This window comes from Sander lucioperca, chromosome 15, assembly GCF_008315115.2.
Source record: "Sander lucioperca isolate FBNREF2018 chromosome 15, SLUC_FBN_1.2, whole genome shotgun sequence".
Taxonomy (NCBI): domain Eukaryota; kingdom Metazoa; phylum Chordata; class Actinopteri; order Perciformes; family Percidae; genus Sander; species Sander lucioperca.
The window spans coordinates 17,160,217-17,175,689 of NC_050187.1; the positions used below are offsets into that span (position 1 = coordinate 17,160,217).

The following is a 15,473-nucleotide window of genomic DNA, read 5'->3' on the forward strand; positions in this document are numbered from 1 at the left end:
ATTCCATTTAGCTGCTTTAGTTTCGGGGCTCATTGCCACACTGCCATGACTTAGTGGGACACTTGAATAGAACAGAGCCATTGTTAAAGTTATCACTGCTGTGAAAAAGGCCTCATAACGAGTCACTTCAAGAACATCTGTGAAGTATTTCTTTGCCGTTTATCAGGACCATGGGCTGATAATGTTACCATCAAGGTATATATATATATATATATATATATATATATATATATATTTTGCACAACAGCAATGTTGACGTGTCATAGCAGTAAAAGCAGAGGTGTAACTAATAACATTAACCAATGATGGCTGCATTCAATTTAGGTGAGTCAGTTCCACGACCCAAGTATGGTGCATGCTGACTCACTGGAATGACTGGGACACGCGATGGAGCGTAGTCATTGTTAAACCTATTAATTACACGAGCACTTTTCAAGTCAAAATGTTTGCTGTGAAAGAGAACCATTACACCTGGACATATGGAAATAAACTGATAATTTGAAAACTTTAAAGTTTAAACTTAAGAACTGTTTCTCACAGGGAATGTTTCCACATTATTTAGTTTGGGTAAAGCAGAAGGTTGAACAGTGAGAATTGATTTGGCGTTGGCTGAGATGTGAAGTTGAGAGGTGCATTATGCTAGATAAACCTGATCCTGTCCTCCCTAAGACTGCCGATGGGAGTTGTTGACCCGCTTATTGATGACTATAGACTCCAGTTTTTTGCTCAAGTAAGCACAGGTCCCCCCCCCCACTGTGTGGATGTGAAAGGAGTGGCTGGTCATTGATCCATGCAAAACCTGTCTACAAAAAACAGTCTGTGTTCTTGTACAGCTCTCTGCAGTCAGGAGCTCACAGAATGCCGACGCAATGCAGCCAGTGGACCACAGACCTGGGACCTTTGGGCGACACTACCCCCTTCATGCAAGGTAGAGCTTGACTCTGGTTTTTATTATTCATATTATACTTTACCTAAGGAGTCCACCAACATTTCAATATTATAGCAGGGCCTGTATTTCAAAGGTCTGTGTGAACAGAGGCAGAAAAGAAACAGTAGAAATGTTATTTCTGTTTAATGCCACAGATCAAAGATGACTACAGGGAAATGGTTGATTGCAACCAATCAGAGAAATGGTTCAAGTAATTGGGTAATCATGTTCACTGGTGGTGATTATATAATTAAAATCAAGTATCTGACTTTGTTTTGAGCTTTCAGAAGTGTGATCTGTGCAACAACATCTGTAGTGTGTTTTTCAAACTCTCGTGTTAATATAAAAAAGAAACATGACTGTCAACTGATGAAGATAAAGATGAGCTACATTTTGCATTAAATGTGGCAAAGTTTAGAAGTCTATAAACCTAAGCAGTATGTGTAGATCCAACAATGAGGAAAAGGGGAACCCATGGCCTGTGAATTGTTGAAAAAGCTATAGTTGCTTGAAAAAAGTTATCTGGTAACAGTGATCAGTATGTTTCACACCTGTGCTGAAAAACATCTAAAACCGTCTGGGCTTGTGCAGTCAATATATCTGTGATATTCTGCACCATAATGGAGGAAAATACATTATTTTTCATCCACACAGCACCGGAAACTAAAAGTATAACAACAATTACCAGGAAAGCAACTTGTCTGTCTTTTGACTGATCCATTGACATAAAATGTTTGGGACAAAATGAACTTGATTACCCAACACATAAACAGGAGTTTTATTGTTAGACAGATGCTAATATCAACTAGACAATTGTGCCTCTGCCTCACATTCCCATCCCCTTTTTCGCTTGATAGTCTTTTAAATACCACCCAGAACACAAATTACTGTTCTGAGCCACAAATAACTGGCACTATCAGATCAAAAATAAAACACCTACTTCACACTTTAAAGTAAGGGTATGTGTGCTTTTTTCATCTTGAGCCTGGGAGAATTGCTGTGCCTGTCTGAATGTGACAGTTTGAGGGAAAAGGACCAGAAAGACCTCATTTGCAAAGTATGACTGCATGCTGCTGATGTTAATGATTGGACTTTTCGAGCCAAAAAGCCAAAGAAAAATACAGATACTTTACATCAGCTACAAGGAAGAGAGCTGTATAAGTGCATATATGTGCAGATTGAGATTCAGGGGCCACCGTGGGTCTTTTTGGAGTCTGGGAACGAAAGTAAATTCTGCTTTGTCTTGTGTTTCACTAAAGAAGAGAGTGTACTATGTTCATATATTTGTATGACCCTACTAGTACAGTAGTTGGTGATTCGTGGTGGTCCAGAAACCCCAGGTTAAATTAAAAGGATTGCATTTGGTACAATTCATTCTCTCTGTATTTCGGATTTGCGGATCATGATAATTCTAATAAATCCGTTAGATGGCGCTGTTGCAGTGCCTCCAGGACCCATCAGCAGCATCCAGAGCACAGCGCACCCTTTTGTTAAAACAGTCTCTACCGTAGTGGCCAGGCATATATATTGGTGGGGCTGAGAAGAAGCAGGACGATGGTACTTGTCTCCGTCAGTATTGATGAGGATTTAGATTTACAGTAGCTGCCCTGCTTAGTGGCCTTAAGGATGTATGGTGATGGAGAGGGCCGTGTGTGGGACCGGGTCGGACGGCCCCACCGGGACTGTATGTACTACCTTGGACCTCCTACCTTGATGCCGATGTAAGACGTGTAAACTTTTACAAAAGCATTGCAGCCATGCGACTGGAGGCAGGGCCATACCTGTTGCGCACTTGATTTCATAGGCGCATTTATAAAGTAGGCTATTGACTTTAAAGGGCACAGGTGTAGAGTGTTATTCTCTGTTCTCTCTCTGTTAATTGTTGGGAGTCAGCTATTGGATTAGGATATGGCAGCACAGGGGGTCAAGTAAATTTTGTTTTGCATTCACGTTTCATAACAGCTGAGAGGCTGTCAGGTCACCACTGTGCCTTATGGTACATCATACTACAGAGCTTTATTGGTGCAATATTTAACCATTCTTTTTCGTTTTATCTCACCTGCTGGAAACAAAATAAGTATTTTCCCCTTCTGCATGATAACATGATATTTGAGAGGCTGTAAGCTGCGTACAGTTTGTGCTCCATTGCCTCTACATAGGCTATGAAGCCCGGAGCTGTCACAAGTGTCCCGTCTCCGTCTCTACAAATCACTCCTGATCGATTCATTAGTTTCAGATTCCTACAGTATAAGCCTATAATAAGAGTTGCAGTGCATAGTATACAGCAGTTGCAGGAGCAGTCACTTTCGCTTAGTGTCTTTCACAGTGTTGTTGTGCGGACTGCAGGGCCAGTGAAGGATGATGATTTCTGTACATGTAAGAGAGGAGCTGCAGGGGCCCTTAACGCCGGTCATTGTGGAACATACAACACTGACTTTCCTGCTTTAGCCAACGAGAACTCTTGTCTTATCAAGTCATATACAAGGGTTTATAGGCTTCCCTTTCTTTTCACTAAGCGGGTTCCCTTTTGTCTTACTGTATAACTCCGGCCACCCTTGTTCTCTCTTCCCAGCGGGATGCGCAAGTCGCCCGACGTCAGCCCGAGAAGGCTTTCGGACATCAGCCCTCAGCTCAGACAGCTCAAGTACCTGGTGGTGGACGAGGCCATCAAAGAGGACCTCAAGTCCTCGCGCTCATTTGAGGACATCAACAGCGCGTCCATAGAGGAGCGAATATTGCGAATAACCGGCTATTATGGATATCAGCCTTGGAGTGGAAGCTACAAGAGTGAGTCTTGTTTGCATGCATGGAGCTGTTAACGCCTGTGACTATGATGTGGTAGGCCTACATAGTGGCCAATACGTCTACTTTATCTATATAGGCTATGCACTGCTGCCCATGCATATTAGTCCTTGCTACACCTGGCACTGATTGGATTTTAGATAGCATTAGAGTAGCCTACTATTGATGATATTGATAAAATAAAAAGTGCTGACTTCTTTGGAGGTGCAGCTTGATGGTGTGCTCTTACTGCCATGGACAGGTTTCACATTGTTACTGTGAAAGTTCACAGGATGATGGAAATCACCCTGTTCATGCATGTTTAACCAACCAGAAGCACATTTAGACATTTGGGCCCCGTGAATGTAAAGCAGTGTGTCCCCCTTGAATCCCACCACTCAACTTCTTTCTATCCATCCTTTCATCCTCATCCTTTACATTAACCTGGTATTATTGCAAAGTGAGGGCTGGTGTGCCAAGTACAGTGTGTGATGCGCAGAACAAGAAGAGAGCTTGTCTGAATAAGAATACACATGATGTCAACATTATGTTGCTCATCTTCATCATTATTTCCCACTAAATCTAAATTTGCACACTGATAATTAGTTGCTAAAGCATCAGTGTTGCCTTGCTGTAGACAGTGGAGCTAATGTTTGCTTCACTGGACTTTGTTGAGCTCGGAGCCAAACAGTGGGAGTGGTGCTCGGAGCGGTTGATTCTTTGAAGAAAAGAAGCTTGTCAACGCAGCTTTAATTTTCCTCTCTCATCTCATTTCTCTGCATCGTCTCTGTGGTGATGGATTACAATCTTGCTTCCCTTGCTCTGTCTTCATAGGATCTCTATCTTGCTGTGTGTCGAAACAACTGTCAATCTTCTGTTCATTTGTCTGTTATTGCTGCTCTGATGTGAATACATTCAGTAGTGTTTTGCCAGTTGATGACCTATAACCGGATAGTTGGTGGAACATTTTGTAAATTTCATATGAGAGACTGCAATATTAAAGAGCTGCACGGCTACTTTAAAATTCATAGGCCTATACCTATATTAACAATGCAGACTTTACAGAACAGCTGCTGTTCAGATCTGAATTTGTCTTTACTTCTTTGGTAGCTACTGGTGCTGGGACAAGGGAAGAGGTAGTCAAGTGAAGTGGAATATTCCACTTTGGCCTGATTGAATAGGGGGGGGGGGAGGGGTCCAAGATATATGCATATTTGTTTACTTTAGATGAAATAATTTATTGTGTCATCAGCGAGGGCCCTCTGGCTGCCAAAACAACTGTAGTTAAAGTGGCTATAAGTAACTTTCAGTTTGTGTTGATTCTAGCGGCCACTTTGGACAAAAGCAGTAGTGTTTTTACCACGCCTACTGACATATAGGTATTTTCTTTACAGTGTTGCCCACTGTATATTAATGAGTTAGCATTACTGGGAGGTCATATAGTCTAGACTTTGATTTATAGTGCATTTCATGAAACCCACGGACGCTTTACACAAGTATAGGTGGACAAGGGAAATGGAAGGGTGACGTAATTTAATACAGGCTACTGACGTACAACCACATCGCGCATTCTAAAGTTATTTTATGAATGAATAGACATAGATATATTACATACCTGAGGGCCAATTCAGGGACATTTTTGTCTCCATCTGTGTAAAGCCCAGCAGAGATTGATTCTGGTTTCGCCCATAGTCTTTCACTTTCCCTTTTAGCTTTTAGTTCTGCGTTTAATTTCCTTTTTTTGTGATGGTCCTGTCCAAGTATCAGACATAACTACATCATATAACTTCTAAAATAATAATTAAAATACAATTAGGCCTATATAAAGAAATATCCTGCTACCTTTTACCTGGCTGGATACAATAACAGGTGTTTTTGTATTTCAGGTGTTTCAATGAAATCTGTAAAACGTCAGAATGTGTGCTCTGTAACGCCGTCTACCTGCCGTAAATCATTTTGTGACTTTGCTGGAAAAATCGGACCTGGGCAGAGGCATTAATTAAAAACTATATAAAAATAGCATTATTTTCACTGTTGGTCTTGCTTCCTGTTACTGGTCATTTATGATCTTCAGATGGAACATTACACAAGTACTTTATATTTTATACACTGAACTCATTATCTTCTATATAACAGTTATTTTCATGTTTTTCTTTTTTCCGAATTATAATAGCTGCTGTGGAACACACATAATGCCAAGTACTGTTTGTTGGTGTGGTTGAATTTTTATTAGACTGAATGAGAGTAGTGTCCACTTCACGTTTAATGAGATAAATATGGTAGGTTTAATTCCAAAAGAGAGGCTTTTGCATGCTTTTTTAAATTCCAAAACACAATAACCATGTTAATAAAAGAGAAGTTCCCCTGAAAAAGCCGCCACTACTTGGGTTATTTAGTGTAGTCTGTGCCCTAAAATAGTATTTTGTTGACGGCAGTCGTATTGCGAATAAAATATGAAGGGTTGTTCTGTCTGTGTTGGGAAATGTCTCCATTAATTAATGTTGCATTTTGCCTTTTCAGTTTGTTTCTGTTTCTAGCAAATCAAATTAAAATACGCCATGTTCCAAATCCACACAGTGGTCAGTTCCATCTAGACCCCTTACAGTGGTTGCAGAACAGAATCAGCCCACAACCTTCTCCAGCACACACAACCTGGCTACTCAGTATCCACTGGCAACTAGAAAGCAATGGCTGAATGTAGTGGAAGGCTGATGCTGAAGTAGGGCTGCACGATATGAGGAAAATATGTGATATGCGATAAATTTGTTGAATAGCACGGTAACAGTATTACTTGCGATAAATAAATATTAAAGTGTAATCAGTTTGGCTGCTTTCAGTATTCTGCTAAATTCAACAAATAAAAGGAAATCATTTTTGACATTCCTTTATTGAACAAATTGAACACTGATATAAGAGGCAACAAAAAAGAATGGCACATATAATGTGCAGTTTTCTACTGATATGTTCTTTCAACTAACACAAAAAACCTCTGAATGTCTTTCGGGATATGTCACAGCCTTTCACGATGTGTACATTGTGCCAGTTGATATTGCGATGATGATAAAAAAACCCATACATCGTTCAGCCCTATGCTGAAGGCAGTAGGGGTGCACGATTCAGAAAATGTCACGATTCGATTCAATATCGATTTTTAGGCTCAAGATTCGATTCAAAATCGATTTTCGATTCAGAAACGATTCTTGATTAAAAAAATGATTCACAGTATGTAAATGTAGTTACTTTTCCCATGTGATTGCAGTAGACATACAATTTAAAAGAAAAGAAACACAACAAATTAAATGTAGTTTGATATTACTTTATATGTCTTCATACAAAAATAAAAACTTTTGCAACTAAAGTGCCAAGCTTTGGCCAGCTTTCAAATACATTTAATTCAAGTATAAAATAAAACTGTTAAATAAAAAGAGCTTTTCGCTCAGAGTTCGGTGGGAGTTTAGAGCATTGAAAGGTTGACTGGCATGTTAGGTACTTTAGGTTGTTGTTCGTCCACGTCTTTAATGTTACTCTCTGGGTGATGGCGTACCATGAGAGTTCTCAAGTTTGTGGTGTTTCCAAAATACTTAACTTTCGCTTTGCAAAGCCTGCATATAGCATGATTCCTATCAAGTTCCGTCTTCCCCTCGAGGTTATAAAAGCCGAAATGTGCCTAAACTCTCGCCTTCAAAGAGGATGGAGCAGGTTGAATAATTCTTTCTGTGAGGTTTGCCATTGTTTGCGCCGACTAAACTACTTCTGCTGCACTCGTTCTTCTTTTGATTATAACAAGAGTGCCCAGGCGTCAGTGTGAATTCGACGCAGCGCCATCTATGGGAATGGCGAGCTAAACTCATTTCAGGACAATAGTATACACGGCATTAAAAAAAAAAAGAAAAAAAAAATGAATCGATTTTTGGAATTCTATGAATCGATTTTGAATCGGTGGAGCTTGAATCGCGATACAAATGTGAATCAATTTTTTTGCACACCCGTAGAAGGCAGCCAATTTCAAGAGACGTGGGAGGCTAAATGCTTCTCAGTAGAGTACAAAGAGATGCCTGTTTGTTTCATTTACCACCAACCTTTCCAAATTGCCACGTGGGCTTTTTTTTCACACAGCAGAGTGAGAGAGAAAGTAGAGCTAGTAGTAAGCCATAACTCAGGCTGAGGATAAAAGATGGATGTGTGACTTAATGGATGAACAGCTCTATGATCTGAATATGGGACTGCAGGCATCACAAACATGCAGGATGCTGTAATAGTCCTCTTAACATAACTGCATGTGTAACAGAGCCAAATGCAACATGAAAACCTTACTCATTTATCAAGCCTGCCTGAAAGTCACTTTACCTTGAGTGGTGCAGATGTAAACCCAAAGCAGAATTAAGCAAGAATTTTGCTTTTGCTGTAGTAGATATAAGTGAATTATACTCCCTTTAAGTACCAGGACGCCACCGCCACAGGCTGTGTTTAGCATGATTGGACCCAGCTATATAATGTGCTCAGCTACCATGTGCAATGTCTTCTGTTTGATTATTGTCTCAGACTTGTGTCATCTATCTCCTTTCTCTGTATCCACTACAAGAGATTGATAAAGACACAAATACAGCCAAAATTATAGTAATCAATTTTATTCTCACTGAAGATTAGTCAAGTCAAGTCAAGTCAAGTCAAGTTACTTTATTTGTCCCCCTGTGGGGCAATTTGTTATGCAGCAGATAGTATAATAAAAACACACACAATCATACACACAATGCAGAGATTGCCTAAAATGCAGGCAGTTTTAAAAACAGAAATAATAAATCAAGTTATCTATGGTTCTTAATAGAATTAAAAAGTAGAATGGCTGCAGGTACAAAAGAGTGTTTATAAAGGTACAGTGTGTAACGTTTTTAGTTGTTCATTCTCAAAATCTGTGTTGCCCGTTCACAAACTTGTCCTTTTCATGAATATTTACCACCACCACCATCAATTCCAAGTATTCCTATTGGCTTGAAATTTTACATTTGCATTTGCATGAACTGGGTTAGACGCTCCATATTCATGCGCCATCTTGAAATACGTTAGCTGGTAAGGGACATACAGGACATACTGCTCCGCCTTGAGCGTTTTCGCTGTCACATGATAAACTCACAGGTGCTGCTAATGCTGCTAATGGGTATTGTAGCTTCCCGGCCCCGGCAAGTTTGAAGAAGGAAACATGGAGGACCGCACATATTCAAAATCCAAATTTCAGGAACAGGAGTCTTCTTCCTATTGAAAAGAGCAAGAGACCAGCATCATCAGAAAAAAGCGTGAAGGCTACTGTAGTTGTAATACGTACTTTGAACTGCGTGGCGTGAGAGAGTTGATTGCGATATATAATCTCAACGCTAGATGGGAGAAATTCCCACACATTGGACCTTTAACAAATCCTGACACGTGCCCTATCTGAGAGAAAAAGACTTACTGAACTTTGAAAATGGCCGTTTTTTGGTCACTGGAGAAAGGTTACTGGAGAGAATATATTGAGCTACAATATTTCTATATCCTTAAAAAAACACTTTTTACAAATTTTGTCTTTAGCATTCTTCTATTCTTTTGTTTCTGCATGGGAAATTGAAATATATCGCGTAAGATTTGTACTTTCTAGGTTTACTCAAAGAAGCAGCAACCTAGAGCAAATACCCTTTTACACTTTAACTAGTCATCTTTGACATAAAGCGGCAGAGCAATGGTACTAGTAGTGCTTCACTGCTTACGTCCATCCACCATGGAGGATTACTTCCGCTGAATTTGAACAAAATGTCATCTTATAAAACCTACCCACGTCATGATTAATAATAAATGAATGTCCTCTTCGCAGACCGATTAGAAATTCACTTTGATATCGCTGCTGCAGGTTATCTACTGAGAGATACATGGGGGACAAGTGGAAAGTAAAAACCTCTTTTTAAACTGAGAGTGTCATCGCTTCCCTCTTAGCCTTTGGATTCCTCATGACACAAGACACAATTAGCTAAAACGATACCACTTAAATTAAAGTCATCTTGAAGTTTATGTTTTTGGGCATTTTCTTGATCTTTTTTATTTTTATTTAATTTCCCCTTCAGTTATTTTACTGGTTTATGTTTTTTGATTGCTTATGTTAGTCTTTTGCATTTATTGAGTAAAACATATACAGTCTGCACAATAGTGACCGTTATAAAGACTCATATATGTGCTTTAAAAGAAGAGGTTTCTCTTATGCAGGAGCAATATGAAAAAGAATGTAGCCATGGAATATAAGAGAAAACCTGAATCTTTCTTTCTTTCTTTCTTCTTCCACAAGCAAAACCTTTGATTCTTGTGGTATCCAATAGTAAAGTATATGCTTATAGAAAGTCCTTTTGAAGATAACATTGCCCTAAAAGGAGAGTTGGCATTTCCAAAGTTCATTCCATGGACAAGTTCAGGCTGAAAATGCTTGTTTTACTTCAGATCCACATAGACAGAAATTGCGTTCTCTAAGATTAGTCTTTTCCTTTGCCTGGGAAATCGTCCCTTTAGGTTTGTGAAGTTCCACTGAGAAGTAAAACATTTGTCTGACTTTGTTCTTTTCCTAATTTACTTGCGCTATCTATCACAAATGTAGAGTCCCCTCTAGTGCAAATTTATAGCTTCATGGGGCATGAAATGAGGTTGGATTCTATTTTGAGCTCAAGGTTTGGGCATGGTAAGATGCAACAGTGGAGCAGGTTGAAGAGAGCCTATGCACGCATGTATGTACACATTCATTGCTGGCAGTAACAGGACAGCTGGAAGGGATGGGCAAGGTATGGGCTGTCTGTGGCTGACGATGATAATGACACATAGCTGAGGAGAAAGACGGGAATAGTTATGCAGATACACGCAGCTGCTTACGGCTGAATCTAGCTTGCATTCAGGCTTAGTTGAAAACTCCTCAAAGTCAAAGAACAGGAGTATTTTTCTTAGAATTTCCATCATACACCAGTGATCAACAACAATTAACCAGTTAAACATACCGGCAACAAAAAATGCCTCAGTGGACCAGAATGCAATGCAGCCACAAGAAGTCCTGTGACTGAAGGGTACAGCTCACACTTTTTCTCGTATACTGTAGAAGATCTGTTGTTCTGCTATCCTTGTTCCTCTCTTTGAAGTATAATCCACAGCTGAGTGTGACAAGCTTGAGCATGTTGTCTGAGGGTTGGCAAAGGCACTATGGGAAATGTAGTCAATCACAAGCTCAAATAGAAGTAAGCCCCAGACTGATGATCTGTAACAATGTAAGTGGGTGACATTTTCTTTAAAAGCAGCCTATTGCCATTATTTAAATGTGGTGTTAATATTAGAACAGTATTGGCATTTCAGTTGTTAATTTGTCACTGCCACACAGAGATAAGATCACTGATTCATTGGGTAGAAATTTTTTTTTTTATCCTTTTACGGTGTGTATTACACTGAAAATTAAACCTCTCCAACCTTGATCAACTTCCTCCACATAGCCCTTATCCAAGCCAAGCGACTGCACGCATATAGGCACAAGTCATGCAGTCTGATGTTCAGTCAAGGGTGCAAGATCATCTTTGTATCTAAACAGAGACAGTGTTACACTTAAATTTGCACATGTTCACATGCTCACATGCACAGTCATCCACAAAGAAAAAGAAATGTATCAACAACAGTACAGTATTAAAGAATTCATTACCTTGCAGGGTTCCATATCTATAATGTTCTTTCTTTATGCATACATTTTTAAAACACTGCTATGTGTTCATATACACAGATGATTTGGGCATCATAATATATTTAATATTTTATGTAAATGAGTTATATGACCATATGGTGCTAGCATCTGACATGTTCTGAACGGAATGCTTCAGACATACAGTCCTTTTTTCAACACGTGGGTACTCTCGTTCAATCAAAGGGACTGAAAAGTCGGCAAAGAAAGGAACCAGCACGCAATTTAGTGCAGGAGACATTTCTGACGGTGGCTTTTGGGCTTATCCTGATTTGGAGAAAAAATACATCCAGTAAAGTACCGAGCATATTTGAAGTACCAAGCATATTGCCCCAGTTCTGTAGGAATTTAACAGGAAAACATTTTTAATTTGGTTCAACATGTTTAAAGATGAATTTGAATAATTTATGTTTTGGAGAGCATTGGTACAGCTTTATTAGATTGGAGTGTCTTTAAAAACGGTTGGAAAGGTTACCAGTGTAATCATAGGAATTTCTGACTCCAACCAGTCCTTGAATAATGTCACCGCTGTGTTTTAAAAACACTGCTTGAGCTGAACATTTTTAGTTTCATGTTCATGTTTAAGTGGTGCAAGCAAGAACAAGCGTATTTTAGGCTTTTTTTTTTTAACCGTCTCCAGTACAGTAGCTGCAGCTTCTGTTGCATAACATCACATCTATAATTCAGAAGGATGCATAGATCATTAGACACCTGCTCCTGTTGTCCCGCTTGTGCCTAGTGGACTGGAGGAGCTTCGAATCAGCTATACCGCTTTGAAAGAAGAAGAAGAAAAACCTCCAATCCTGTCTCTTTCAGCTGCTCTTCTTTGCTCTTAGTGGTAGTGATTACCATGGATAGAGGGGGGGATGCAGAAGAGCAAAAGAGACTGCCAATTCAGTGGGCTTGAAACAGTATTATGGGAAAAAATACCAACTTAGTTCAGAGCTGAATATTGCTTAGAAGACCCCTTTTGTGTTTCTTGCACAGAGACGCTTTGCTTGGAGTGGTAAACATTCTGCATGCATGAACTTGTGGAGCATCTTATGTAATGTCCGAGACAACTGGTTGCCTCAGCTTAATATTGTTCGTGTTTGTGTTTCTCAGAATTAACCCCGAAGACAATAGCGTTAAGTGAGTCACGGCGTTGGTGCTCCGTTCTCAGTGCTCACTCTACCTTGTAATGGAAATCCTTCTAGTTTAATGCCAAATCCTGTCCTGCTGTCAGCCCTTTCTCCTGCTCACTCCTTTTATCTGCTGTTAATTAGAAGTTGTGAAGTGATGACTCCTATCTCTGTGTAATTAATCCAGGGTCTGCTGTGACCAGACACAGCACATCATTGGCTGTGTATGGACACAGAAGAGCAGTGCTCAGGAACAGGGAGAGCAAAGTGTAAATGGAGTTGTGCAAGTAATTAGGAAGCTTATATGGGCATCGTGATGGGAGAGGATGAGTACTGATGGCAGCTTGTAAGCACAGATACACACAAACACAAGCCTTGGTTAACTACTATTAACTAGTTTAAATCTTGTTTAAGTGTGAGACGTTGAACATTTAGTGTCCACTTGTACTGCTTAAAGGCAGTTAGAACAGCGAGTGCAGACGCCATTAATATGACAGAAAAATTGATAACACTGCAATCTTGACACTTCTTCACCAGCCAAGTGTCAAGAGTGATAGTGGAAGAGTACAAAAAATACAATGTCAGCTCTATCTATATCTCAGTTCTGTAGTTTAAGCATTGGTTTGGGAGAAAAGTGTTGTATCAACTGACCTAGTTACAAAAAGTTGGGCAGCCGGAGAGATCTTACCATCCACCATTTACATTTTTCAATAGCATTAACCTCGCCGAAAAAATATAAGATTCCTTTTCTTCCAGATTTGCATATCCCATTACACATTAATTGATACTGTATTGATATTCCCTTTCATATTCCATATTCCCAGAGCAATATGCTAATGACCGACAGCTGACCTTCTCACAGCATCAACGCCTGAGATGCTACACAATCCAACACTAACAACACTTATCGCCGATAAAGAGGCGTTGCATTAGAGAACTATAGCACCAAAAAGAAAACCAAAGACAGACACACGTCACTTAGTTTGCTTTTGTTTAAGCTGCCAAGTTATATTGTTTTCCACTGCAATGCAAGATTTCTGAAAATATTCTTGCACACTTTTGACTTTTATGGACACTAATCGATGTTCTCAAACCACAGACACACATGTAAAGGCCTATGGGCAATACATACATTTAAACATTAGCAAATATCAACATGAATTCATTAACATTCATTGTACAATACATTAATCATCATACAGTCCTTCAGGTAATTAGAAAAAAATGTAAATGTCAAAACAATTATTACTCACAAAAATGAGTCATTTTCCTTTCAACAATTGAGAACACATTGTAAAACTGTGAGTAAATATATTGTGTGCAGTCTATCTTTCTCTAGGGCTTACACTCTTCACATCAACAATAGTGACTCATTTTGTCCAGAGACTGACAGATTTCTTCAAGTGTTCATTCATGTTTGTTTGAAACCCGATACTTTGTCCCCAAGAATAAATTATGTTGAGAAACAAATCCACAAATGTTCCAATGGGATGAAGTGGACATTGTTTTGGAAGTCATACCCGATTGTGTTCACTTTGTAATAATGTAGTGAAAGTTATTATAATGCTTGATTGAGTTGTCAATAAACTATGTATTGCTGCAGTGCCCAGTAGATGATTACAACGTTGTTTATGATTAGGGTCTTTATTTGTACTTACTACTTACTTTAAAAGTAACTTCCATAGCAATCAACACTATATGCAGCAAATTGGAAGAATTCAAAAATGAATGATCTTCCATGAATATATAATTTTGTTGCATAGTAGCTGTAAATTTAATTGCACAGGGAGGTTTGGCCTTATTTGCATCAAACCGCAATCTGTTTATATGATTTTAAATAAAGAAAAATGTAGATGAAAATTTAAAATATTTAAGTGTAGTTTGATTGATCTCCTATTATTATTATTATTATTATTATTATTATTATTATTATTATTATTATTATTATTATTATTATTATTTTATTATTATTTTATTATTATCCTCTTTTCTTCCCTGCACAGTCAAGAGTGAGTGCCGCAATCCCATCGATCAACCCATCGTCTCCTAAAGCTGAATCCATACCAGTCTTATCCTCTCTGTCCTTGTGTACCTCCACTCTTTGTCTTAGTCACTTTCCTTCTCAAGGTAAAAACAGGTAGGGACATGGAGAAGAGAAACAAGTATGGCCATTTCTGCCACCACTGCAGCAAAAATCAAAAGAGCTCAGCATGTGACTCTTGAGATAAATTTGGAAAGGGTTTCTGCTGTCAGAGGCAATGGAGAAACAGACAGGAGCAGCCATCAGCCATGCTATGGGATTATGTGAAGAATCGTTCTGGTAAACATTTGATCCAGCATTTTCCTACTTAACAAGTCAGTAATGATGTAAATTTGGAAGATATTGCAACCCTGACTTTATTTTCAACCCATTGTTAAATATGGTGCCTCAGGTATGTTTGTGCGAGAAGCATTGCTAAAGAATTAACTGTACAGTTAAACCTTGATGATGGCGTGCTTGGTGTTACCACTGGAGGATCAGAGCTCACCCGGCTTCTATACTGACATTGTGCATCACTCTTCATGGCAAAGCATCTTCACTCAGTTTGTCACTGGCTAAAGCATGGAATTAAAGGAATAGTTCAACATTTATTTCTTAACTGGTTGCTATAGGTAAGGGAGACAGTACATGGGAAAAGTTAGCCTTCAGGGCTTTCTGCCAGAAATCTTTATATCTTTCTGCCTGCAAGCATGGCAGAAAATCTTTTTGGCAGATTGGGCCTTCTGGAAGAAATCTTTCTGGCGACCCAGAATTTTTTTTAGCAGATAGCCCTGAAGGCTTACTTCTAACGTGCAGAAATAGTCAGGCACATAACTCCCCATAAAACCCCAACTTGTTATTTTAACACTTTGGTTTTCATACAGATAAAACAAGCAAGAT

At 39.1% G+C, this 15,473-nt stretch overlaps 1 protein-coding gene across 2 annotated transcripts in view; it reads left to right on the top strand.

Annotated features, from left to right (window-relative positions):
- Positions 1 to 852: 852 nt before the first annotated feature.
- Positions 853 to 15,473, top strand: part of slc35f3b (solute carrier family 35 member F3b) — a 54,216-nt gene continuing 39,595 nt past the window's right edge. The window contains exons 1-2 of one of the 2 annotated variants that reach the window (XM_035992301.1): positions 853 to 928; positions 3,501 to 3,715. In XM_035992301.1, coding sequence (XP_035848194.1) covers positions 870 to 928; positions 3,501 to 3,715 — 274 coding nt within the window. In that variant the 5' untranslated portion in view covers positions 853 to 869. Of the gene's footprint in view, positions 929 to 2,396; positions 2,650 to 3,500; positions 3,716 to 15,473 lie in introns of those variants that run through there. The other variant, XM_031303031.2, reaches the window with a different exon arrangement.